This window comes from Prunus dulcis, chromosome 8 (genome assembly GCF_902201215.1).
Source record: "Prunus dulcis chromosome 8, ALMONDv2, whole genome shotgun sequence".
Classification (NCBI taxonomy): domain Eukaryota; kingdom Viridiplantae; phylum Streptophyta; class Magnoliopsida; order Rosales; family Rosaceae; genus Prunus; species Prunus dulcis.
In genome coordinates this window covers 15,927,428-15,954,693 of record NC_047657.1, presented here as the reverse complement: position 1 = coordinate 15,954,693, position 27,266 = coordinate 15,927,428, and the positions used below count along the sequence as shown (strand labels likewise).

Genomic DNA, 27,266 nt, shown 5'->3' with positions numbered 1-27,266 from the left:
TTCATTGGCTGGCAACTTCTTGGAGAAATGCCATCAAATTATTTGTTCATTAATTTTCTTCACCAAATGAGGTGGAAATTATGTTATTTATTTAAATCCCTCAGCTCACAAACTTTAAATCGAATAAGAAAATGTGATTGTAAAACGAAACCTAAAATGTTAATTGAAGAATAAAAGACTCACAAAGTATAGTGGTTTGAAGTAATTACTCCATCATGCAATCTTTTGGATTCGAGGGATGACCCGTGGAGTATTTCTACAGTCATACTTTATGAACCGCTTTCTTTTCGTAACATTTCTTATTCTGATCAACCAACACAGCATGCATGAATTAAATTGACTCCAATACACAGGAAAACGACAACGTTTAGTATATCCAGCTCATAATATCTTATCCTTCAGTTTGAATCAAGTGATGCGCCCAAGGTAATTGAAGTCAGGTGCAAAATGGTTGGTAATATAATCTGCAGTTGGCCCTGGCGTAGAGTGAGTGATGAAGTATGTCCCTTTACGATCCCACTTAAACCCATACACCGACGTTTCTCCAGAAATCACATTTGGATAAAAAGGGTCCTCCGTGTAGCTCTTCCACCTCTTCTCTCCTTGCTCGTACACAACCTGGATGCCACATTTCTTTACCCTAATCTCCGCTTTTGGAAATACCTTAAAATCCATTTCATCGCCCCCTCGCACTTGATCCCCGAACCTCCAATGGCTCAGCCATGTCACATCCTCTCCATCCCTCGGGACGCCGTAGTACAACGGGCCGTATGTCCATGCCACGCGGCTGGTCTTGTTGTCGACTTGACCCATTATAGGTCTAAGTGATGAATCCCTAGTGTAATTGTACTTAGAAGGAGTGTCGGATTTTGTATAGACGGCGAAGACGTTCAAGCCTCGGATCTTGAGATTGGGAAGTAAAGGCACGGTGTAAGATACTGAGAGCCCATCCATATAATGGCTGAACTGTTTTGGAACCTGGTCCCCGGGAAGAAATGTGCTGAATATACCATTTTCATACAGTCCCTGTGCGAACAACACACTTACACATCAACATATGCATAGTATATAGTAGTAACTTCGCAAGGATTTTATGTTAAGAATGGATTAAAAACTTCTAATTTCAGCTACCTATGTATTTTTTAAACACTTCCGTTTCCGTATACGGATCAATTTAACAAAAAGCATCTTTTTAATGCATATAAATATATAAAGTGGAGATAGAGAAAGAGACCTTGATGGGTTCCTGCTTCTTCTCAGTCTCAGCATTGACAAGCGCATCATGTGTAGTGTCCGTAATAATTCGCATGGATGCCCAGTTGGTCAAGCCCAGAAGGTTGATCATTTCGGCATCGTCAAATGCATCAATGGGTTCAAACTTGAAGCAGCCCTGAAGCAGAGCTAGCTTCCAGTTGGATCCAATGACAAAGCGGGTGGGTCGATAGGAAATCGATTGATACGATATTTTCTCCAATGAGGTGCATCCGGATATTACAATATGTTCTCCAACCTTGGGTAGCCTTACAAGGTATTTGAGCCTTGTGCACTCTGAAAAAGAAAGTGTATAGAGCTTCTTAAGACCTCTAATACAATCCGGTAGGCTGCGAATAGGGTTACCGCTTAGGTTTAGATTTTGCAATGAGGACAGGTTTCGAAATGCCGTGGGAAAATCATCATCAGAAAGATTGCAATTTCCAAGACTTAAATCTACCAAGTTGCTTGGTATGTAAGAAGTCCAAAACATTTCTGGAATGTTTTCTTGCCCTAGTTCAACCTCTGGATCCTCTGCGGTATGGAGCAATTGGTGAATTGGATCTGCTTGAAACACTTTTAGAGATTTCATCTTCCTCATGTCCATCGGAAACTCGTTAAGATTTGAGCAACCGGAAATAATAAGTGTTTCAAGGAATCTTAGCTGAGAAATGTCCAGCTTCCTAACATTTTTGCAATCTTCCATATTCAACTCAGTGAGTGTCTCTATTTTTCCAATGGATTCATGGACATCAACTAAGCTTGGACAGTCTTTCAGAATCAGAACCTCTAGATTGGGAACAAACGAAAAGTCAGGGGTTTCTTTAATATAATGGGAATGGCTGAGATTTAGGATCTTCATTGTTGGGAGACACTGTTGAAAAAGAAACAACTTAACTAAGAAGGTAAACAATTAATTCTTACAAATGTATAATCTAGCATCGAAAACGCGAAAAAAAGAAAAAGGAAAAAGGAAAGTATATAGTGTAAAGAGGTAGCATATACCTCAGTTCTCTGATTCCAAAATCGTCTCAAGCTGCTATAGCACATTTCAAGAACAACCAAACTCTTCAATGGAAAATCAATGGGTAACATTTCCAACTGAGATTGATGCCAACTCAACCATCTTAATCCTTTAGGAAATTCTTGATAGTTTCCTTCGAGTTGTACATGACTAAGTTGGAGTAGCTTTAGTTTGTTCATCTTTGCAAATGCATTGGTTTCCAAGACTACCTCAACATTTGACCTTCTTGAAAGAGCACTATATGCAGGGTGCATACGCATGTCCAGAATAAGACCTTCAATATTTTCTGTACCCTGAAAAGTAATAAGCATTTGAAAATAAAATATTTGGATATATAAGTAACCAAAATGGATGCACAAAAAGTAAAGCATACAGATACAAAAAGAATATGTTTCTTACACTATTTTCTGTCAATACTTCGAAAGAATCCTTATGACGCCATAACCTATTGCGTTGCCCCGACTGCTTGGATTCTAAGCCAACAATTCCCCTTCCCATGTCACGAATCATGTGATTCATCTGCACCTTGTTACATCTGTCAATTCTTATCAAACATCTATCCAGGAGATTTTGAATGCCAACAATTGTATGGAAACCACAACCATCTAGTATTCTAACCATGACATCATTTTCCATTCCAATGAAAAAGCATGCGATGTGAAGGAATAAATCTCGATCGTGGTCATCTTGCAAAGAGTCATAGCTTACTTTAAGTTTCTTCATGATTTCATCCTTTGGGATAGCTTCCAATTTCTCTAATGCACTTTTCCATACAACCATACTTTGCCCTGATAAAGAAGAACCCAAAGTTTTAAGAGCTACGGGAAGTCCTCGGCAATGGTTTACTACCTTTTTTGAAATTTCCTTGTAACCTTCAATGGGATGGTCCTTTCCAAAAGCATGCCAACTAAAGAGTTCTAATGATTCACTGTCCCTGAAAGTTCCAATGTCATGCACCTTAATAACTTGGTAACGATCAGATCTTAACAACCCTACATTGCTAGTTGTTATGATGATTTTACTTCCTCGAGAAGACCGATCTTTCATCCTGAGTAGTAGATCCAACAATTTGTCCATATGATCCACATCATCAAGAACAAGAAGGATTCTTTTAGAGCTAATGGCATCTTCAACCTTAGTTATGGCCTCACTTACACTGTTTACTTTCACTTTTCTTCCATCCAAAATATCAGTAAGAAGTTGTTTTTGTACTTGAACTAAGCCATTGGGTTGTTCTGAACTTCCTTTGATATTTTCAAGGAAACTGCTTGCTTCAAATCTTCTAAAGTTTGAATCGTAAACAAATTTGGCAACCGTTGTCTTCCCTGTTCCACGCATCCCATAAATTGCCAGAATGCCAACATCAGTCGATTGATCTTGTAACCACAGATTAATGTTTTTGACCCGATAGTCAATTCCAATCAAGTGCGGCGCAGCACTTAATGGCGTGCGACTTAGCCTATCTTCAATCACTTTAACAATTTTCTGGATAAACTTCGCCTCATGCCTAGACAATTGCAATATGAAGAATAAATGTCGGGACTAATATTGTTAAACTGTAAATTCTCATGGAAATAATATGACATTTAATCTACAATGAGTTGAATGAGGAAAAATATAGACCGCGAAAACCATGCTAAAAACACACGGAAAAAAAGAGAAAGAGAAAGAGAAAAAATTAGTAGAAACTAATCTACAAATCTTTTGTGTGTGTGTGTGTGAGAATGTTGAACCTATTAACCTTCAAAATGCTCAAGTATCTGATTTATTCACTTAAGTGAACATTTGCTTGTGATAAAACCTCCCCATTGGAGTTCATCAATTTCATTTGATGGAGGACGTACATCTTGGATTGAAGTTGTTTAGTCAGCTTCAAATTATTCGCATTATTTTTTTTCTTTTTCGTTGACGACATATAATTTTTGGACTTTAGTTTATTCTTAACTAATCAAACGCGTCATAAAAATAAATAAATATTACGTACTCACCCATCAGCTTCGTTTTGTAAGACCATCCCGGCTACATCTGCAACTTCTGTAAGCGCTGCCCTCCATCTCTTTGTCGTCTCCAACGAGTGACGCATTTCATGTCTGGCAAACGCCGTTGCAAAACTCCCCGTCTGTTTCCGCACTTGGGATGGATCGACGTCATAAAATACTGGCAAAACGACATGGCTAGAGTTAGAGCTCCTCTTGCGATCGAGGATCATCACGAGCTCGTCAAGGCACCAAAGCGAAGACGCATACTCCTTTGAGAACACAATGACAAAACATTTTGACTCTTTGATGGCTCTCAGAACTTCCGGCTGAATATGTTCTCCTCTCTTTAGTTCATCGTCGTCTCGGAATGTGCGAAGGCCGGCCTTCACAAAGGCCGTGTAGAGGTGGTCAGAAAAAGTCTTGCGAGTGTCTTCGCCTCTGAAACTCAAGAACACGTGATAACTAGATGGAGAACTGACATTTCCATTACCATTACCATTTCCGCTAGGGTTATCATATGCAGTACTAGAAGCACCAACGCTGGGTGCAACCCAGCGACCTCGAAAACTTGTTGACCCCGAACGAGGAGAACCACCGCGTCCAGATGGAGGAGGTACTGAGGCAAAGGCAAAGGCGGCTGTAGTGGCAGAATTAGGGTTGTGAGATTGAGAAGCGTAGCGCTTCTCCAAAGACAGCCATGCGTTCCGTGCAGTAGTGGAGTTAGCCACAACAGATAAAACAGAGGGAGCAAGCGAGGCATTGATCCAACTTTGGACCATCCGATCCTCTCTAATCCACCGGTCATATGCGGGATCAACGGTGAAGGTTATTTTTCCTTGAGCATCAGTGAGATAATAGTCAGGGCAGGGCTTGGTCCCGTCCACATAACCCATGAGGTTTCGACTTTGTAAAATGGGAATAGCTTTGGCAAGCCAAACAGGATAATTGGTGCCATCGAGTTTGATGGCATTTGACGGAAGAGAAGTTGAGGAGGAAGACATGGATGGATGAACGAAATCGATCGAGCAATTAAGTTGTAATTTGTATAATAAGGGAATGAAGAGAAGTACTGGTTGGCACTATGGTTCTGATCACTTCAACGAATTAACTTCTTCTTGTCAACACACTAGTGAATTATTAGAGGAAAAAAAATCTTCTAAAAATTCTTACAAGAGATGTATGCAAACGTCATCCACGCGTTTTGGGGTGTCGTTTGAAAATTATAGTTCACCCAACACACATGTTGACTAAGAATGAAATTATTCTATTTTATGTATGGATAATATACAAAATTCAATTAAAAGAATCAAATTTATTTCCAAAACTTAATTACTTGTTAAGTGACCAACGTGGTCTAGCGTTGTGGAAAGGGACATGCACTTGCAGACTATTAGTCTCATATTCAAACTTCCATGGCATCTTAATTTATAATGTGTTTGTGAGAAAACCCACCGCCCTTCTTAACTTTTCCAAATAATAATAATAATAGTTGTGAGTCAACCTTGAGAGCTCTAATATAAATCATCATATAATATTATCCGATTCAATTATTGCTTATAGATCTTATTATTAGGTGATTGTAGCACTGCCGGTAATAAATTGTTCATTTATTAATACAATGTCATCAAATTAACTAAAATCTCAGTTTATGTTATAACATTTAACTAGTAACACGACCTGGTGTGACAGTCACACTTTAAAAATTTCCTCGAAAGTCATAGTGCAGACAAATATGTCGGTATGATAAACATCGGGGCCTCTAATTAAATAAATAAATTATTCTTATGATTCTTACAAGAGACAACGAGGTTAGGGTGTTAGAAAAATTTTGTTGACCCGACACTTGAGGCAGAATGGTGGAGTTCTTGTATATATATATATTGTTCTTTCAAAATAATTTTGGACAGGCGGCCGGTGTCCAATATTACAAGCAACATCTCCAGGTATTGGGAGGAGCTCCTCTTGTTGCACCAGGAGTGGTCAACATGATTGCTGATTGTCTGGCTGGCTCTCCCTCCAAAGTCTAAAGTAAATTATTGAAAGAGAAAGCAAGGCAATCATCAATAATAGATTGATGATCTGTCTCTTTAAACTAAAACGAGTTTCATATTCTTTGGCAGAACCTCCTTGCCTGCAAGAAACATTTGTTAAAGAATCAAACCTCCTCAAAGTTTATGTTATCAATTAATTATATAGAGTTCAGTTACAATTTGGCCTGCACTGTTGCTGGGGAAGGTGTGGTCAAAGGGGAGGAGAGTGTTTGGAATTTAAAATGCCCAACAACTGATGCGATATTTCCACGATGTTCATCAATTGGTTAGATGAATTTGTGTGAAATTCTTATATGTGTAAGTAAAACCATACGGTGTGAGGAACGTATTGGAAGGGATAATAATAAGCCGTTACATGACAGGGGAGTCTCCGTCCAAGTTTTTTTTTCCCCCAATTTTTCTCCGGAGAGATTAAAGGTTCATATTCTCATCAGTGAACTTCTCACCATAGAACATGTATCAGATCATATATATTTGAATAGTCTAATCCCTTATATATATATATATATATATATATATATATATATCAGAGAGCTTTCATTGAGGGATCCCTTATTTGAGGGATACTCCTTGTAGGCCCCATTCCGGATTGTATTTCACTAATCTAAACGTCTATTTTGTAGATACTCATTCAAAGATCATCTCTACAAAAAATCACTTAAATCAAATATCATTTGACCACTCAATTGAGTTATTTAAATTTTAGTATTTTCTTGAAGTACCGTGTTTATTGATTTTGTAAGACACAATTGGATGTCAAAACGGTTTCCGATTTGTCTAATTTTTTGTAAGGATGATCTACGAATGAAGACCTAAAAAATAGATTGTTTGGATCATTGGAAAAAAAAATGGTAGGGTACCCTAAAGTGCGTCCCTCAAATAAAATTATTTGAGAGATCTGTCAATAGAAGGGATATATATATGGTTTTTTACTATGCAGATGTCCGGATGTTATTACTGTGCAAATACTATGTATTTTTTACTACCCTTTCCTACATTTCTCCCTATTTACAATAGCACCTCTGCACAGTAATAACTTTTCGGACATTCGTGTAGGAGAATTTATGTATATATAATATCCCAATTTCTCATATATAATACTTTGGGAGGAATTTTTGGACCAAACTAAACTCTAAATCCCAGGATTACAGTAATTTAGAGAAAAAAATCAAACCAAACCATTGAATTGATTTAGTTTGACCCGTTTGGACAATGTTTTGCCCAACTCTAGACTAAAATTTGCTTTGGCAGAGAGAGGAAACCTTTTTATTACATTGGAAAGGAAAAGAAAATTACCCGTGATACACAGAATGATAACATCTCAATATGAGTTTCAGTGTCCAAAAGATCTAGAAGATGCTTAGGTGACCGCTCTAAATTGTCAAGTCCACACGATGCATAGCAAACCCAGAATTAAACCATTCAAATGCAACAAAAACAACAAAAAAAAGTGCATAAATTATTACATAGGCAATTCTTTTTCAAGCGTCAATAGTATGTTCTGAAGAACTTTGTAGGTGAGAGGGTTCCAGGTAGAGTTAGCCGTAATCTTATACTGCGGGAAATTACTGGTGACAACCGTCACTAAATCATGGTCAGAGATGGGGCTGCCAGCAACCCTAAGTTTGTCTGCAATGGAGTTTGTTCTGTTTAGGTAAGCCGAGATGGAGATATCACTCCTCTTGTGAAGAAGCTCACCGCAGAGCTGCAAAACTCTGTCGTTTTGAGACTGAGAACCGTAGCGCTTCTCCAACGACAGCCATATACTCCGCGAACAAGCAGAGGGAACCACCATGGACGAAACAGCGGCAGTAAGTGAGCCGTTGATCCAACTCTGGATCATCCGATCCTCTTTAATCCATGCATCGAATGCGGGATTAACAGTTTTGCCTTTTCCATCGGTGAGAAGATAGGCAGGACATGGCTTTGTCCCGTCCACATGACCCATGAGATTTCTACTTTTCAAGACGGGGATGACTTGGGCAAGCCAAAGAGGATAATTGGTGCCATCAAGTTTGATTAGAAAAAAAGACGTTGAGGTGGTGGAAGCCATGGTGGAAAACAATCTTGCAAACAAGCTGTTTGGAAGATGTCAAAGCACTTGTTGTTAGTGTTTCTTTCGGTTGAAAAGGTGATGGTGTATATATACATATATATAATATAAACAAGTAGTTCATGCTGATGAACAATAGTTCACATCACTCCATAAGGTGTGTTCAGAGAACCTTTTGTCGATCGAAATGCATATAGAATGTCAAATTTGTCCTTCAAGTAATTAAACAATATTTTTTTCTTATTTTTTATAAATTTTATTTGAAGTGACTTCGAACACACATATCATGCGTAGATAGTTCTACTTAATCATTAGAAAATCTATTCTTCTAATAAATCTTAGAAGAGATGCATACAAACCCAATCAATGCGTTTAGGGTGTTTAGAAATTTTAGCTTGCCCATCACACATGATGATTAAGAAAGAATGGAATTATTCTGTTTTATGTACAGATAATAAATAAAAAAAATACTGAATTTTATTTATGAATTTAGTTGACGGCAGCATAAATTAAATTATAAAGCTCTTTCTGTTTCATTTTATTACTTTGGACTTTGACTTTGGAGAGACAGCCAACCAGCAAAATAATATTTTTTATTTTTTATTTTTTAAAACATAGAAGAATTCCATTCTGTTTTAAATAATAAATGTGTTGGGTCAACTTACAATTTTAAAACGTCCAAACCGCGTTGTTGACATTTGCAAGACATCTCTCTTATAAGAAATTATTAGAAGAAATCCATATAAATATATAAATTCAATTCTATAGAAAACGAGAGCACTCATCATCAAATTATAGTTTATGGATTTCATGATGATCAAACTCAAATACCAATTTATTTATTTATTATTTCAAACCATTCGATCCAAACCGGCCTCTAGGTTTTATTTTATAAACACCGGCCTCTATAACAGAAAGCTAGTTGTATATAAAACACCATCATCTTTCAACTGAATGTGGGTCTTAATTTGTTTGTTCAAGCTACTCCTTCGTCATGTACTCTTCCTCCTCCACGGCTCGTGTCGGGAACCTTCCTCCGATTGCTATCAAACTTGATGGCACAAACTACCCTCTTTGGCTTGCACAAGTTGTTCGTCACTTAAAAGGTCGAAATTTCATGGGTTATGTAGACGGGACGAAGCCATGTCCCGCCTATTTTCTGACTGATGATCAAGGCAAAAGTACGTTTAATGTTGATCCCGCATTTGACGCCTGGATTCATGTGGATCGAACGATCCAGAATTGGATCAATGCGTTGCTCACTCCCTCTGTCTTCTCTACTGTGGCCGACTCCGCTTCTTCGCGGACAACGTGGGTGTCTTTGGAGAGGCATTATGCTTCTCCAATCAACACCCGGGTTTTGCAGCTGTGTGGTGAGCTTCTTCATGCAGCTAGGGCTGACTACGTCTCCACTGCTGCTTACCTAAACAAAATAAACTCCATTGCAGATAATCTTAGGCTTGCAGGCAGCCCTATCGCTGACCGTGATTTAGTGATCATTGTCATGAATGCCTTCCCAACATATGAGTTTAGCACCACGGCTATTACCTTTGATTATCTTCAGAAGGTGCTGTTGAATCTTGAAAAACATCTGACTCAGCCAGGCGTGCCTGTTTATTCTCTTGAACCTGCCACTGCTCCCATCCCTGCCTCACCATATCGGGGCTCAGGCGTCGATCCAGGTGGTTCTTCCCAGACTGTTGGTCCTTCTAGTACTACAAATGCTAATGTTAATGGTAACAGTGCCTCACCTTCCAATAGTGCTTCTCGTCCTTCTCCGGTTGGTTGTTATTGTTGTATTTTTGGCTCACCGAAAGTGTTGACATGAAGTTTGGACTCAAGATCAGGATTGAAGAAAAGGCGTCAGGCAGCATTAGACGACACTGGATTGTAATGCAACAAGTCCTCGAGTGTCCATGTGGGATTTCTCAAATTGGCTCAAGCTTGCGATACAATAAAAGGGTGGCAAATGTTGGCAAAGGGAGAGAGAGATCTTAAGACCTAGAGTGGGTTAAGGGTGAGATTGGTAACCAAAATTGTCTTCTTTTCGTGCTAGTGAAATTTCTCGAGGTGAGCACCGAGGCTGTGAGGACGTACCTCGCTAAGTCTTGGTGCTGCTTTATGTTATATTTATTTTTCTGTTTTAAAATTATCCTTTGTTTGTGGGTGTTTGAGTTTGGCGAAGTGATTACTAAATTCATATATACATGTTGATAACACCCTAGCTAACCAATCACTCCGACGTTTCCGAAAGCTCTTGAAAAAGGAGAGGAACCATCTTTAGGAATACTGCATTAGAGATTGCATCTCAGGGTAGAGGTGATACATGTACGTACACCTTAAGGGCATCCATTTGTTAAACATGTGGTTTACAATGCAATCTTCAATATGGTGCAAATGGCTTTACTCAAGAATTCTTATAGAAGTACGATTAAGAGACTCCAGTCTTATGGATTTTTACATCCCGGTATGAATTTTTTTTTTTTTTTTTCTAATTAAAGAATCAAAAAGAATTTATAAGAACCTATCGATCATTCAACAAAGTTTATGCGTTGAAGTTATATATGTAACGTGAAATCTTTTTGCTTCGAATTCGAACTAAGGACTTTATCGATATATAAAATATCTTCCGGAACCCATTTTATCTAAAAAGATCACAAAATTGTAATCCAGTATAAGAATGCCTGATATGAAATACAGAACAGAGAGAACCACAAAGATGATAGCATCAGATTACTATAACAAAACTATGGAGATCTTGTAGAATGACGCTTCTTTGGCCGAAGGAGAGAGGAGCGAGCCACTAGAGGAACAGAGAGAAAGAAGACAGCGGCGATGATGAGATTGAGCACCTTCCAACCTCTGCCACCGCGGTTATTGCTATTGCTGCTCCCCTGTGCTGCAAGCGTGTAGTCACTCTGTTGCTCTTCTTCTTTGTCTGTATAACATACAAACACCAGACAGTTAATTTGGAGTGATTTAGAAATGTTTCATGGAGTATCAACTATCAACGGCCTAAACCAACCAAATGAACATGTGATGTGATGCTAATTTATAAGCCTTGTCATTGTTTTTCGCCTTTTTTTTCTTTTCGGAAAAGTAGTTGGAACAAAATCAAATGGGACACTAACACACCTGTGATTTGAAGAGAGCCCCTAATTAGGTAATTGGACAAAACTGATGCTCGCACATCCATATCAATAATCGTTGATGTAAGACCTATAGGTAGACGGCAGAGGAAGTATGTTCCTGGCCTCACCTCAAAACTTGACAAATCTCCACCAATAACATGAGGATAAAAAGTATCTGTTTTGTTGTTGTTGTTGTGTTGGCTATTCATCATATTCTCTTCTTGTTCCTGTTCTTGTTCATACGCAAGCTGCACGCCACACTCCTTTACCTGAAGCTCAGATATGGTAAATAATGAAACAGTCACCTCATTGCCACTTTCCAATTGATTCCCAAACTTCCAATGGCTTAACCATATTGCATCTTGTCCGTCACCTGGAACCCCGAAGAATGTCGGGCCATAGATCCACTTCACGCCCTTGCTCTTATTGCTGACTTCAGTGATTATGGGATATGGAAATATTCTGTAATTGACATTGATCTTATTAGGAGAATCATTGTTGGATTCCGAATACACAGCAAAGATGTTCAAGCCTCTGATCATGAGATTAGGAAGTAAAGGCAGAGTAAAAGATATTGAGGACCCTGCAGTCTTGTGGCTGAACTGGCCTGGAACCTCATTACCAGGAAGAAATGTGCTGAATATCCCATATTGATATAGTCCCTATCCATGGAAATTAAAATATTAGTCAAACACTTGCATATGATATGATATGATATGAGAGAGAGAGAGAGAGAGAGAGAGAGAGAGAGAGAGAGAGAGACCAGGATTGGACTGGGACACATTTTCTCCTCCGTACCATGGGCATTGGCATCGTATATGGTGGCCATCATAATAGTTTTGGTGGATTCCAAGTTGCTCAGCCCCAAAAGGTTGATCATTTCTGCATCAACTTTCTCAAGGAGCTCTAACTTGTAGCCGTATTCAACCTCAACTAGACTCCGGTTGCCGCTTATACGGATGCTTTCGGGTAGGTATATAGATTGGAATGATACTTTTTCCAATGATGAGCAACATGACAATATCAATCTTTTTACAACTCTTGGTAGCCTTACAAGTGATTTGAGCCTCCAACAAGAGTAAAAAGAGAGTTGGTCGAGCCTGCTAACACCCCTTATGCATTCTGGTAGGCCAGAAATTGGATTCCAACTTAGATCTAATCTTCGCAACGAAGATAGCTGACCAAAATCCCTAGGAAAATCGCCATCAGAAAGATTGCAGTCGCTAAGACTTAAGTCTACTATAGTGCGCGGTAAATAAGAAACCCAACAAATTTCGGGAGTTTTTCTTGGCCATAAGTTGACCTCATTGGTGGTGAGTAATCGATGTATTGGAACTCTATCTGCTTGGAACATCTTCAGAGACTCCATCTTCCGCATCTCCATTGGAAGCTCATTAAGATTTGAGCAACCAGATATGATAAGTGTTTCAAGGGCTTTTAGCATACACATGTTCTTTGGGAGCTTCCTAATATTCTTGCAGTCTTCCATATTCCAATAAATGAGTCTCTCTAGGTTTCCAATGGATTCATGGACATCAACCAAGCTTTCACAATCTTTAAGAATCAGTCTCTCCAGATTGGGGATATGCGAAAAGTCCGGGGTTTCAATGAGGGCATTGGAATGGCTGAGATTTAAAATCTTCAATGATGGGAGATACTGAAAAAAAATTGAAAACAAAAGGTGAAAGAAGGTATACCTAATTCTTACAATTGCATAATCAATAAGTGACCCAGAAAAAGGAAAAATAAGAAGGAAAGGATATTGTGTAGAGTAGCATACCTTTGTTCCCTTCCAGACTTGTCTCAAGCTGCCATAGCAAATTTCAAGAACAACCAGCCTCTCCAAAGGAAAATTACAGGGTAAAGAATCCAAAGGAAATTCAAGCCAACACAACCATCTTAATCCTTTAGGAAATTCTTCATAGCATCCATTGAGTTGTACAGGGCCAAGCTGAAGCAGTCTTAATTTGTGCATCCTTGCAAATGCATTGGTTTCCAAACCGACTAATTCATTTGAACTTCTTGAAGGGATGTCTACTTCAGGGTGTGTATACGTGTTGAGGGCAAGACCTTCAATTGTTTTTGTACCCTAATGCAAAAAGAATAGAAAACATTAGGATAAGTAACCAACATGGATGCACAAAAAGAAAAAAAAAATCCACATGCATACATAGGAGGGAGCATATTTCTTACAGTATTTTCCGTCAATACTTTGAAAGAATCCTTATGATGCCATAACCTACTACGTTTCCCCGGATCTTCTGATTCTAGGCGAACAATCCCTCTTCCCATGTCACGAATCATGTTATGCATCTCCACCTTATTGTTTTCATCAATTGTTACCAAACATCTATCAATCAGATTTTGAATGGCAACAGTTGTGTAGAATCCACAGTCATCTAGTATTCTGCTAATGACATATGTATCCATTCCAATAAAGAAACATGCAATATGAAGGAATAAACTTCGGTCATGGTCATCTTGCAAAGAATCAAAGCTTATTCTGATTTTCTTTAGGATTTCATTGTTTGGAATAGCTTCCAATTTGTTTAATGCACTTTCCCAGACAGCTATACTTTTTCCTGATAGAGAAGAACCCAGAACTTTAAGAGCTAATGGAAGTCCCCCACTTTGGTATACCACCCTATGCGAATGTGCCATGTAACCTACGATAGGGTGGTCCTGCCCAAAAGCATGCCAACTGAAGAGCTCCAATGATTCCGTGTATCCCAAAGTTGCAACGTTATGAACCTTAATAACTTTGTGATGAGCTTGTAACAACCCTGCGCAGCAAGTTGTTACGATGATTTTACTTCCTGGATAAAACAGATCTTACATCCTAAGTATTGCATCTAATTGGTCCAAATGATCCACATCATCAAGAACAAGAAGAACTCTTTTAGAGCTAATAGTATCTTGAATCTTTATTATCCCCTCACTAACACTGTGAATGTTCACTTTTCTTCCATGCAAAATATCAGAAAGAAGTTGCCTTTGTATCTTGACTAAGCCATTGGATTGTTCTGAAACTTCTCTAATATTTTCCAAGAAACTGCTTCCTTCAAATCTTTTAAAGTCTGAATTGTAAACATATTTTGCAATTGTTGTCTTCCCAATTCCGCGCATGCCATAAATCATAAGTATGCCGACATCAGTTGATCCATCTCGCAGCCACAGATTGATTTTTTTAACTTGAGAATGGATTCCAATCAGGTGGCGGGCAACACTAATAGGCGTGCGACTTAGTCTCTCTTCAATCACTTTAACAACTTTCTTGATAAACTTTGACTCATGCCTAGATAATTGGCAGCGAAATGAATAATAAATCAAATGTCTCATGGAAATAAACTATAAAGTCTTACGGAAGCAACTAAACTATGGAGTGTCATGGAAATTAACATCATGAAAAAGTTCATACTTGACCCCGAAAAAAAAGGTTCATAATGCACATGAAAGGGAAAAAGAAAAAACAGAGTAACACAGAACCTACAAAAATTAAACAGTGTGGATCAAGATGAAATGAAAACACCTAAACTTGGAAGTATTTCAATGATGTTCTTAGAAAATTGGTAAAACAGTAGTTAGAATGAAATTTTAATTACCCATCAGCTTGATTTTGTAAGACCATCCCTGCTACATCTGCAATTTCTGTAAGTGCTGCCCTCCATCTGCTTACCCTGTTTAAGGATTGATTCTTTTGGTGTGTAGCAAATGCTTCTGCAAGACTTCCAGTCTGTCTCCTTACTTGAGATGGATCAACGTCGTAGAAGATTGGTAAAACTACATGTTCCTGAGAGCTACTCCTCTTCTTGCGTTCAAGAATCATCACAAGCTCGTCAAGGCACCATTCAGAGAACGCGTAGTCCTTCGAAAACACGATGACACAGCTTTGTGATTGCTGGATGGCTTTCTCAAGCTCCGGCTTGATGCCTTTTCCTCGCTCGAGTTCATCGTCATCTCTGAAGGTTTGGAAGCCTGCGTTGACAAAGGCTGTGTAGAGGTGGTCTGTAAAAGTCTTGCGAGTGTCTTTGCCTCTGAAACTCAAGAACACGTGATAACTATATCCAGAAGAAGCAGGAGGACAAGTATTGGAAGAGGAAGCTTCTTGAGCCATTGGAAGATGATGAAGATAACAAATCACTTCTTCTTGCTGGTGTCTCTGGTGTCTTTCTCCCCTATCACTTGTATTAAAAAAACAAAAACAATAGATGCAATGCAGACGTCCTTTTTGACGCGTTTAAGTTGTTGGAAAACAAAAGGAAAAGTTGGTCCCTCAAAATAAACAAAGCCATGGACGTGACCGTGGGATTAAATTAGAGTTTTGCTTTTCTTCAAGCAAATCAGAAGTTTTTTTTCCTTGGAAAAGTCTCGGCACACCCATCGACATAATAAGCAATAATTTAGCACTCTTTGTCTTTATCTTAATCAAGCAAAAAGCATAAATAATTTCTCATCTGGCACAATTATGGGTCCCTCGCCCACACATGGATTAACCCAACAGGGTAGTATAATTTAACTCAGATGAAAGTAAACAATGTTGTTCTTCTCTGTACCCAAAAAAAAGAGGTTCTTGTATTTTACTCATCTTTTTAAAACGGGGAAATTTTTGCTTGGTGTCTTTTGAGTTTGAGCGTGAAGGACAAGCAACTCATGCTCATCAAGCATTCATAGAACCTCAAAATATGCTCCTTTTTCTGGTAAATGCCACGAGATGTCCCACACCTAAAGCCTGGGATTAATCCTCGTTCAAAATTCGGCTTTTTCCTAACTACAAAGTACTTCCAACGGGTTTGAAACCCCTGCCATTAGACACCAGTAGCTCCAAAATATGCTCCTTTCATTCGTGGAAATAATGGCCTACAAATTAATTATTAGATCAATTTTTCTAGTGATTCGTATATGAGATTATTTAAATTTTAAACATAGCCCTCTCATCCACCCCTCTGGAAGATGAAGACATCAATAAATCATTTGGTTGCTAGCTGGTGGGTCTTACAGTTAAAAAATTTCTTTTTCCATCTTGGGAGACTCAAAGTAGACCAACATTGTCAGCATAGACATGTTTCTTTTGGCAAACATTAATAAAAAAAATTTGTTGTTTCGGTTGGGCGGTCACGCCAACGAATAACAATCTTGTTCTCCATTCATACATGAGGTGCAGTTGTAGCACCTTTTTTATTATTCAGAAATTCTGGATGCAGTCCAATTTTAATCTCCAATGTTGAAAATGGGAGGGCTGAAGATTAAAAAACAAAACAAAATATCACAAAAGCAACTCAAAATTCAGGCATCCGGGTATTTTCACAAAAATCTCTTACTTATGAGTACAAGAAATGAAGGCTCGTCGCTCACCATTAGCCAATTGACACAAAGTGATGGGCAAACAAAATAGACACAATTTCAACTTAAGGCATTTCACGGGCATACTACAGGCAGCTTATCAAGATACATCCCCGACACATAAACGGTAAGATAAGATGCATAAGAACAAACTAATAATTTTGTCTTTATTCCCTTGAGTAAGGAACAGATATAGCTTTTGCTCATACTTGAAACCACTTGGATAGCTATAGCACATGCCTCATGAGCTACAAAATATGTGGCAATCACCTCTCCATCACTACATGATCACTTCTCAATACAAGACTCAGTGTCCCAAAGATCTAGAAGATGATCAGACTTGGGTGACTGCTCTAAATTGTCAAGTCAAGACGAACAATGTCTTGCCACTGACGTAAACCATTCCAACAAGAAGACTAAGCATTGTCACATTGAGTCCCGGATAGCTACTAAACTGGCAAGACGCAGCTTAAATCACTGAGCATCGTAGTCTAGCTTAATCCCTGTCATAATTATTTTCAGTATGGTCCTGTCATGTTTTTCTCATAAAAAGGTGCCAACAACAAGGTAACCCATAAACTGGACCACTTGCTCACTTACATTCTAGGGGAGGCTTCTCTCTCATAAGGGTTTAGTAAAACTGGACACTGACAGGGATGGTTTCTGTAATTAATCACACACAAGGCAGCTTATACCATCTCGCTTCCAAAGTTTCCAACTTAGAGGGTACTAGGAGATAAATTATCCCATTAGATGATAGTTACAAGCAAAACCAGAAATCTACACAGAGAAAACCTAAATCGAAAAGGGGACCAAGAAAAGTCACCATCATGAGCACACAGCAAAGAAGAATGATGTCATTCACACTGCAAAATGTTAACCAGCAGGAATAATGATTGTTTCAAATACCTATCATCACTGTCTTTCCTCTTCATGCACAAAGAATATTTCACTGATACCAGTTAGAATTCAAGTGAGAACCGACATAAGCCTAGACATTACATCTTTTTTGGATAATTAGTGAAGTTAGCCATTGATACAAATAGGAATAAAGGAATCGTATATACAGTCTCTTCCTAACCTATTCTCCCTAATACTGGAAGCTACAAACTCTACCTCACAAACTATAAATTCTGGACTTATAAAAAAAATGCAAAGAGATCGTAAAACCTTGAATATGCTACAACATCCAATGTACCATGAAAACAGAATAGCATAGTTTTTTCAAATTACTGGCAGTCATATTAGATCATTGTTATAATACAAAGAAGTCCATTTTCACTACTTTTTACCTTTAATCCACATTTTTTCAGCAGGTGAATTCACCTTCTTCACAATCTTTTGTCAGTTCAGAAGTTATTCTGCACATAAACGAAAAGCATCATGTATCTAAGCTTCTAGGCAAGTGATAACAACAACATAACTACTGCACATAAGCCTATAAGATAAGAAAATTGTTCAAAAAGGAGAATCGATGTTTTGGCATTCATATGGTAATTGTGATGAACAAAAATTGTACCGTAAACAGAGAATGGTAATTATACAAAACTAAAAGGCCTAAAGACCTGCCAGTATTGCATAAATGACAGCATATCAAAAAGGAACATTGTTATTACCATATCGATGAGATGAAGAGTACACATATATAGGGCTCAAGCATAATAATATTCTAAAAGATATTTTACTGGATAGTCTTATATTATCATTCAGCCAACGAGCAGGAGGCCAATAGGTAATAAATGAACTTCATAAGTTGTATAATAACTTGAGATCGCAGCCCTACTTAATCCAAATGGCCTTTTTTCCAATCACTTTAGCTGCTTTTACCCCAAGGTCAGAGATAGATAAATTCTTCACTGTACAATGCATTTGACCAACCTCAACTACGACATCTAACTTCCAAATAATAACTATATCCGTCTAACTCATTCTCTAACTTGCCTGCATACTTATATTTCCGTATTCCCATGCCAGCCTCAACAGATCAATATCAAAGAAAACATAAAGCCATATCAAGTGTGACGAAAAATGAGGAGTTGAACCATCAGCATGATGAGGAAAGATATAAAATGGAAACAATGCAAGGCAGTTATTGGTGGATCTTTAATCATTTATTAAGAAGAAACTAAAAGTATAGAGTATCTTAATCTAGATTTACAGGAAAGGTAAAGTTGTGTACCTCAAGAAACACAAAATCAAGTGAAAGACCCCTTGAAACTATGAACGACAACCATTGAAGAAAACAAAATTACTAAAGTATCCCATCATTTCAGCCAGCTACCCTGATTGCACCCACTTCATCAATTTTTGCGCTTTTATGCTGAAAAGTTAGTGAGAAACAAAGACACTGGTTAAAGGTGGATGGAAAGGAACTATACAAAGAATACTGGGGCATAATCATGTAACACAAGTAAAATATAAAGGTAAGGATCGGACATACAAAAGTTCACTTCCAAACAGAGTTTCATGTCTATATTACCTTACTTTTTTTGTGTCTGTGAACATCATTAAGATCTTCATCTCCATCGTGTTTCCTTTTCTGAAATTTTACAAAGTGCCAAAACTAAAGCATGTAAATCCCTCTTTATATTTAACTACATTTAAATAATAATAAACATTAAATTTGTTACTGGTAAAACAAAAAACTGTAATTAGATTGGTCAAAAAACAACAGCAGCTTATAACTACCCGGAAGCTTATTTTTAGGGCCCATGGGGAGGGGCAGGGGGTGGGGACCAACAGTTGAGGCCATAATATAGCTATTTGGACAAATTTTCATTTTCATTATTTTCTTGTTTCTCGTTAATATTACCAAGTGCTTAAGAAAAGGAATGCAATTGTACGAATGTACAATTTTCCAACCTTTTCATGGTGTTTCTTCGAGTGATCACCAGTCGATTCATGATGCCCACTTTTCTCCTTTTTCTTCTCCTTGTCTTTATCTTTACTTCGATCTTTATGACGGCGTTTGTGCTTCTTGTGCTCTTTATCCTTCTCTTTGTCTCTGTCTTTGTGCTTTTTGTGTTTCTTCTCCTTGTCTTTAGACTCGCTCTTTGATTTCGCTGCAATAGTTGGAATCCCCTTATCGGCCTATAGAAGACAAAACATATCAAATACAATGAGAACCTGGAAAGCAAAAAATTTTGCAGGAGGTATTTATTGGAAAAGAAGAAACTTCACACAACTGCCGTCCAATATAAGTAAGAAACTCTGAAACTATAAAAAGGAACAGCAATAGGAATAACTGCAAGTAGAATTCTCACGAGTGGCAAATCAATAGGAGCTGTTTCTCTAAGATGGAAAGCCTCTCTGAGAATATCTAGGTCAAAAGGCTGTATGCGTGGTTTACTGAAATATGATGTACTCTGAATAAGTTGATCCAACTGCATCCCATCTCCTTTTCTAATTTCTGTGTCTCCCACCACATTATGAAGATAGTGTGTGTCTGAGATTGATACAGGAAGTGATCGCTTGCAGAAAAACTCATGGTGGGGAAGCAACTTGTAGTGACTTATGAGATCTACAGCACCGGTCAGCTCTTTTGGTCCTATATCCAACAGCATCTCATCAAATAAAATAAAATACTCTTAAACTAATAGAAACAAAAGAATTGCGTTATTAACTAGATTGGAATAAGTATATTTTCAGGGATATTGTTATGAACTATTGAGCTTCTGAAATTAACCAGATGGATAAGGGTGGACAAAGTTCAAAATTCAGTGCTATGCGTGAACAAATGAGGTTTTGAAGAGTGCTTCAGCTATGAATACTGTTGTTAAATATGTCACTACAAATAAAAGATACAACTATAGATGAAGTTAAACCAAAAGGGGAAAAGGAGAAACCCCGAGATAAAGCACCGTATTAAAAACAACATTCTACCTTGTCCAAACTTTGTTCCTTCAGGATCCATGGGTCAATGTCTCATGAAGTGGAAAGACGCTAACAACTGTGATGTCAGAGACAAAAGATAACATGAGGAAGCTTTGACAACCATAGAAACAGCAAAAAGATATAAAATCCAAAATATAAAAAGGTCACACATTTGCAGTGTTTCTCCATTACATTACAGTAATATTTGAGTTTATATTCAGATAAAGTGGTTGAAAGTTCAGGACAAGGTTTTCATAACTAGCCTCTTGTGTGACGCTAAAGACATCCATTTTCCTGTATAATTCCGAAGACACCTACCACTTCCATCCCTATTGGAGACCCTCACGTATCTTTGCCCAAAAATGGCCGGGGCCGCATACTAACTCGTATACTTCATAAGCAAGCCAAAGTAAATAATATCCAGCTTCCTATGCTTATTTCTCTACTCTGGACCCCACATAAAACCGGGCCACTAATTAATCAGGGGATGCTTTCAAAAACTCAGGAAACCATTAAGAAATTAATGTTGATTCTTGAGCAAGGCAGGCGGGTGACCGCAAAAGAACTCAGAATACTCCCTTACTAATTCAACAAAGCTTTTGCTTAGTTCTTCCTACTACAGATTCGACAATCAGCATGCAATCCATGACTATCACTATTGACTCTAAGCACACCACTGTCGTAACTGAACTAGGGCAAGCAACTAAGTATGTGATGAGGTTTCAATTTCACTACCAATGACACAAATTTGATTGCCATATTTTCTTAACTTCACGAATGTTAGTAGCCACATTTAGCCATCCCAACATAAAATGCTAATTATTTCTTACAAAGCTAAGCTTTATCCTTCAAAGATTTCTCCTTTCTGTGTCCTCTCTTTCCGTCAACAAATCTTTATTGTTACTGAAACTACCCAATAAATATGAGACGAAATCTAGCAACTTTTAAGATAACCCAAAGCAAATCTTTGGACAAACAACAAAGGGTAAGTCTCTAAAATATTGATATTATCAACAAAAATGTCTTTGGAAGAAGAATCAATTACATAGACTTCAAAACCCAAAGAAGCAAACAGAAACATAATATTTTGAACTAATGAGAGAGAAAAAGAGGGGGAGATTGGTCAAGCAAAGCGCAGACCTCTGACATGGATCCCGAATTGCTCTTGAACTAGCAGTAACCCAGATCACGAGGCCAAAACCGTAATTCCAGCTCTTCCTCCCTGCTCTTTGTCCACTGGTCCAACCCGGTAGTCCCACACTTCAAAAGCTGCCAAATACAAAAAATTCCAAAACCCAATTGAGTGATTGACCAAAAAAGCTCAAACAATCAAAACGCTCGTCAACAAAAAGAGGTGCGTAGGGTTATCGAATGCGAAATTGACCTGCGAATTGAAGCAAATTGCGGGGTTTCCAATCTGCTGGGGTTTGGGGGTTCGGAGGAGTGGAGCTGGAATTGTCAAGTTCGGCTTTTGCAGATCGAGAAGCTTCGAGAAAGAGCGAGAGAGAGAGAGAGAAATTGGAGTTTTGGAAGGTGGTGGAGAACAGTGGTGGAGGGAGGGAGAGAGTAATGCGTGTGTATATATCTAATTCTAATGATATATATAAATCTAACTAAACTAGGGTTTGGACTTTGGACTTGGAGGGGTTTCGTTTTTATATTTCCAGGCCTTCTCTCTCTCTCTCTCTTTCCCTCTTTTGGTTCGGATTTTGGGGTTTCTCTTTTTTCTTTTTTGGGTCTTATTTTGGAGAGTGGATGTTCGTTATTTAGAGCGCCGCTATTACTACTACCAAAATATGGCGCTGTTTTTGGATTTTATATTTCACACAATAAAACTCGTTCAACCTTTTTGCTTTTGTGAGTGGTTTTGGAATGAAAGGCAAAACCTTTGAGGAGAAAAAGTAGAAAACATTCTGTGGTACACTTGATGCATCATGCATTTAGTGTGAGGAGATGGCAATACAGTTAGCACCACATGATTGCCATATGATATGAGGTTGGTTCTTATTCAAAACGAAGGTAGTTGTTTGAGTGAGGATGTGGGATTTGTTTTTTCTTTTTATAATTTATGCATAAGAGATTTATACTATGAGGGTGTTAAGTATGACACGTCGTATTGGAGTATGGGCCTTACAACATCACTGTTCCTAAACGTACGCATAAAAAATGGTATTAATAAATCATTCGAAACGAGGTTATAAAAACATAACAAATATCACTGAGTACGGGAAGAGGGATTCGAACACTGATGTATAGTGAGGAGCAGATTCACTCTAATCAATTTGGCTAAGCCCATATCTACTCATTTCATTGCGTTCTTAAGTTATACCTCCTCAAAATTTTTACTCTTATTGTTAGTGTAAATCAATCCTTGGAGTTAAAAAAAATTATGAGATTTGTATAATGGTAAAGTACATGAATTTATAATTCTAAATTACATGAATTTGCCCAAACTCCAATTACAAACCTTTGCAAATAATATTTACCAGAAATAAAATATTAGTTTTGACGATAAGAGGAGAGAGAGATGAGGGGAGAAGAAGAAAGAATATGAAATTTAAAGTTAAAAACAAAAAATCAGTTAATAATTTTTATTTTTTATTTTGCTTTTTTCTGTATTATATGAAACTCGAAAAACATAACAAACCGCGAAAAAGGAAAAAACAAAAAAAAAGGAACTCTGGTTACAATTATTGGAGAAGAAGAAAGCCGTGCCTTTTGGGGCTTTCCTGTTCTCATACGTCACACAAATGACCAATCTACCCTTGTTGTGCCCATATAAACCAACCACGCCAGATGCCTCTGAAATTGAAAAAGTTCCTCATATCTTTGAAAATGGCTATATTCTCTGCCCAATTTGCTTCTGCAGTAGCATTGATAGTAGTAGCTTCGTTGTGTCTGATTGAAGCCAATCAAACTGGAATCGGAATTGAAATTGGAAGCAGAAGGCAGAGAGAGTTCGATTACTTCAACTTGGCCCTGCAATGGCCTGGCACTTTCTGTCAACATACCCGCCATTGTTGTTCATCCAATGCTTGCTGCCGAGGGTTCATTCTCTCTTCCCTCTCAGTTTTTAAAGTTTCTTTCTTTTTTCGTTTTGGTTGATTTTAATTTGGTTAATTAGGTTGACTTTCCTGTTTATGGTCTGAGTTGATTGATTTTGAGGTGATTGTTATACTTTGGTTTTTCTTATTCCAGCGCAAATTCTCCAACCGTGTTTACAATCCGTAAGTTACCAACATATAATATTTGTATATTGCAAGGATGGAAAGCATGACATAAGTTGATTTTGCACTTGAAGTTAAAATATTTTGGTTGTGGCATGTTTGTTCGTAATTTTGGAAGCTAATTTATGCTCTTCAAAGCTCAGAAAACACAAAATGTCCATATTAGTGAGTAGCTTTGTTTTTGCGTTTTCAGAAAGAAAAAAAGAAGAAAGATTGCTTGTTACTTTTTCTTAAAGGACACAACCTGAAAATCCAGGAAGGGGTTTCAAAAAATTTTATTTCATTCATGATCAAAGTCGGCCAACCCATATTTTATCCATTGACTGTTTGCTTAATGAGAAATATACTAACCACCATTCAATATGTGAATGGTAGATGGATTGTGGCCTGACTACAATGATGGAACCTGGCCTGCCTGTTGCACACAGAAAAGCTTTGATGAAAAAGAGGTGTGTATTTTTAATTTTGTGTCTACGTGGTTTTTGGGGTCGTGGATATTTAAGAAAATAGCTCACAGAAAGGAATGAGGAACCCCCAAAAGAAAGATTTTATTTAAGCGCATGATTCGTTTGTATTATGTAATGAACGTACTGATTGACGGAATAAAGTACCAACACTCATGTCGTGCCATCTTCGACAAGGTTTAGACAGCACTGTCCATGTTTTTATTATAAAGACATCATCTGACTTGTATTAATTTTCAGCTGTTACAACTTTGTTTCTCCCTTAGAGATATATCTCTAGTAGTGGCAGTGTCTCACCACTCTCTCTTTATGTATTGTGTAGATCTCAACATTGCATGATGCATTAGAGAAATATTGGCCGTCTTTAAGTTGTGGTAGACCATCATCCTGCCATGGTGGAAAAGGATCATTTTGGGGTCATGAGGTAATCATCAGTTGTGGACTTATTTTGTTCTCAAATTTGTTATGACCCTAAATTTGAGCTAACTATTTTTCATTCTTATCTTTCCTTCATGACTGAATTGCACGATATTACAATGGCAGTGGGGTAATCATCTTAATCTTTTGCTCCTTTTCTTTTTCTTGGAATGCATCACATGTACAAGTTCTTATTTCTGCATTGGTCTTGCTCATTTTTCATTTTTCATTGTTTCTTGCAGAGAAGCATGGGACTTGCTCCTCTCCAGTAGCTCGAGATGAATACAGCTACTTTTTGACAACCCTCAATGTCTATTTTAAGTACAATGTCACTGTAAGTTCCAGAGATATTGTAATCTGTACATGGATGCTATCCGTGCCATGTTTTCCACACTTGGCTATATCCATAATTTGTGGTTCTTATTTGTAAATTGGTTTGACGTTGGAGTCTATCTATTTTTGTATTGGATGTGTAATGGTAGTTTCCTTACCCTGTGTGCAGAAAGTCCTGAATGAAGCAGGATATGTACCTTCAAATACTGAAAAATATCCTCTTGGAGGCATTGTTTCTGCTATTCAGAATGCTTTCCGGACAACCCCAAAGTTGCTTTGCAAAAAAGGTGCTCTGGAGGAACTTCATCTATGCTTCTACAAGGATTTCAAGGTTAGAACTCCCATCTAGATTTCACCTTTGATCCTATATCATATTGAACCAAAGAATTAAACACTTCTTGTAGATTGATTGATTGAGGAGTCAGACCCAATTGTTGTGGTGGTTAATAGTGATGCACTTTGTCAGTTTATTTACTCGAGGCATATTGGATAGTTGAGATTATTTGAGATGGACATGGAGGACAAATCCCAAGATCCACCTTTGTTTATGCTCTTTTGTTATGTGCAGAGGTTTCCTTACGTATTCTAAATGTTTCATGTTATTGCAGCCTCGGGATTGTGCGATTGGATCTACCAGTCCAAATGGCAGGCTATATTCAAGTAGTTCATGTCCTGATTACGTCAGCATACCAGCATATGCATCAATGGGTAATTTTCTTTAAACCCCAATTATCTGATAGTATATTTATTTGTGCAGCTTAGGTATGTCATTATTCTTTGAATCAGATTTAGATTTGGTTTGAAATGTACATTGTGCCGATAACATGTGGTGTAGATGCGTTTTTCACTTGCAACGGCGCTAGGTAATCTGGATCCAAGGGACCACCCATAGGGCGGTTCAGTTATTTGCTCCATTAGGAATTGAACCCAAGGCCGCTCTGTCAGAGTAGGGAGGGCATGAATATTGGGGCCAAGCTCATTGTCAGGAAATATTTCTAGTTGCAAGTGTTCGTGCTTGCTGGCTTTTTGCATCTTCTTATCTTTCCTAGAGTCTTTCTTCCATGAACTGCCTGTCCTTTAGGCCTTTCACATAAACTTTACAGAAGACAAGAAAAGGAAAGTCTAAACATATGATAGTTGTGTTTGTGTTTGTGTCTTCAGGCGATTTGGGGCATATTTTCTTGAGTGCATCATTTTTTAACCTTAAGTTATCATACAACGGTTCTAGGATTCACAGATCTTTCTGAGACATAATCATTCCAACATTTATGTTAAGATTAATTTATCATCCTCTATTAAAAAAAAAAAAGATTAATTTATCATCCAACATTTATTCTAGCATAATATATTATTGAATATTGTTACAGGGTTGTAGATAATTCCAGTTCAGATTAATTTACTCTTTTTTTCTGTTCAGGGCTTGGCAGTGGTGAAACGGAAATTTCAAGTGCCTGATGCTGATGTTCTCTAAGATCTTGGCGGGTCGACATGTTGTACATTACTCAATTCAGTTTGTGTAATTCTTGAGCAAAGTTACAAAATTCATAGTTGATCTCTATTGTTTAAATTCAGATCCCAAAATTGGAAAAGATTGCTTAGCATTGCTCCGATGAATTTGTATTCTACTTCATAGTTTATCTGTATGCTACAATGCGGTGTAAATTCAGAACCCCAAAATAAATAAAAATGGGAAAAATTCTTTACTCTCTCTCTCTCAAATAACATATTCGATGTCTTCAATGGACCATTGAGGTGGTTCAGCCGCCCATATATTCTTGCTTTCTACTTCATTGCTGCAGCCTGCAGCTTGTGTACCCATGCCATGGAATCATTACAAATTGTACTGTGGGAAGAAAAAAAAGAGGAAAAAAAAGGCTGGTCTTTATAAAGAGGACTCTTTCTGTTAGAAAAATGATACACCAAAGCAAATCACAGCAAGGTACTCCTACTGTCTGTGTCGTCTTGGTTGACCAGACCGGTAAATTCAACCTTTTTTTGGGTTATGCTTATGATGGCTTTCCCTTGCGTAAATCCTGACACTGGGACAAATGGGTGAAATATGACTTGTTATAAGCTTTGAACAAACCCATTCTTCCATATGTCACAAATCTGAGCTGATAAGC

The 27,266-nt window shown here is 37.8% G+C and overlaps 3 protein-coding genes and 1 pseudogene across 4 annotated transcripts; 1 reads left to right on the top strand and 3 right to left on the bottom strand.

The window, feature by feature from the left end:
• Positions 1–408: 408 nt before the first annotated feature.
• Positions 409–5,255, bottom strand: LOC117638603 (TMV resistance protein N-like). The gene is made up of 5 exons (XM_034373703.1): positions 4,264–5,255; positions 2,633–3,782; positions 2,257–2,568; positions 1,235–2,125; positions 409–1,026 (listed from the first exon to the last, which is right to left on the bottom strand). Exons 1-5 carry the CDS (start codon positions 5,253–5,255, stop codon positions 409–411), a joined length of 3,963 nt encoding a protein of 1,320 aa, XP_034229594.1.
• Positions 5,256–10,972: 5,717 nt separating this feature from the next.
• LOC117636601 lies at positions 10,973–17,706 on the bottom strand (annotated as a pseudogene).
• A 109-nt stretch (positions 17,707–17,815) lies between these two features.
• LOC117636602 (mediator of RNA polymerase II transcription subunit 19a) lies at positions 17,816–22,499 on the bottom strand. 2 transcript variants are annotated; one of them, XM_034371178.1, is made up of 8 exons: positions 22,087–22,499; positions 21,843–21,971; positions 20,712–20,778; positions 20,093–20,376; positions 19,692–19,919; positions 19,309–19,368; positions 19,009–19,149; positions 17,816–18,190 (listed from the first exon to the last, which is right to left on the bottom strand). In XM_034371178.1, exons 3-7 carry the CDS (start codon positions 20,740–20,742, stop codon positions 19,099–19,101), a joined length of 654 nt encoding a protein of 217 aa, XP_034227069.1. In that variant the 5' UTR covers positions 20,743–20,778; positions 21,843–21,971; positions 22,087–22,499; the 3' UTR covers positions 17,816–18,190; positions 19,009–19,098. The 2 variants fall into 2 exon arrangements, with proteins under 2 accessions (XP_034227069.1, XP_034227070.1); XM_034371179.1 differs by having other exon boundaries at positions 17,974–18,190; positions 19,314–19,368; positions 22,087–22,466.
• Positions 22,500–23,342: 843 nt separating this feature from the next.
• On the top strand, positions 23,343–26,849 carry LOC117637645 (ribonuclease 2). Its single transcript, XM_034372579.1, has 9 exons — positions 23,343–23,749; positions 23,901–23,929; positions 24,305–24,378; positions 24,716–24,817; positions 24,937–24,940; positions 25,053–25,144; positions 25,313–25,474; positions 25,752–25,851; positions 26,561–26,849. The coding sequence occupies exons 1-9, from the start codon at positions 23,499–23,501 to the stop codon at positions 26,596–26,598; spliced, it is 852 nt and encodes a 283-aa protein (XP_034228470.1). The 5' UTR covers positions 23,343–23,498; the 3' UTR covers positions 26,599–26,849.
• Positions 26,850–27,266: the final 417 nt, after the last annotated feature.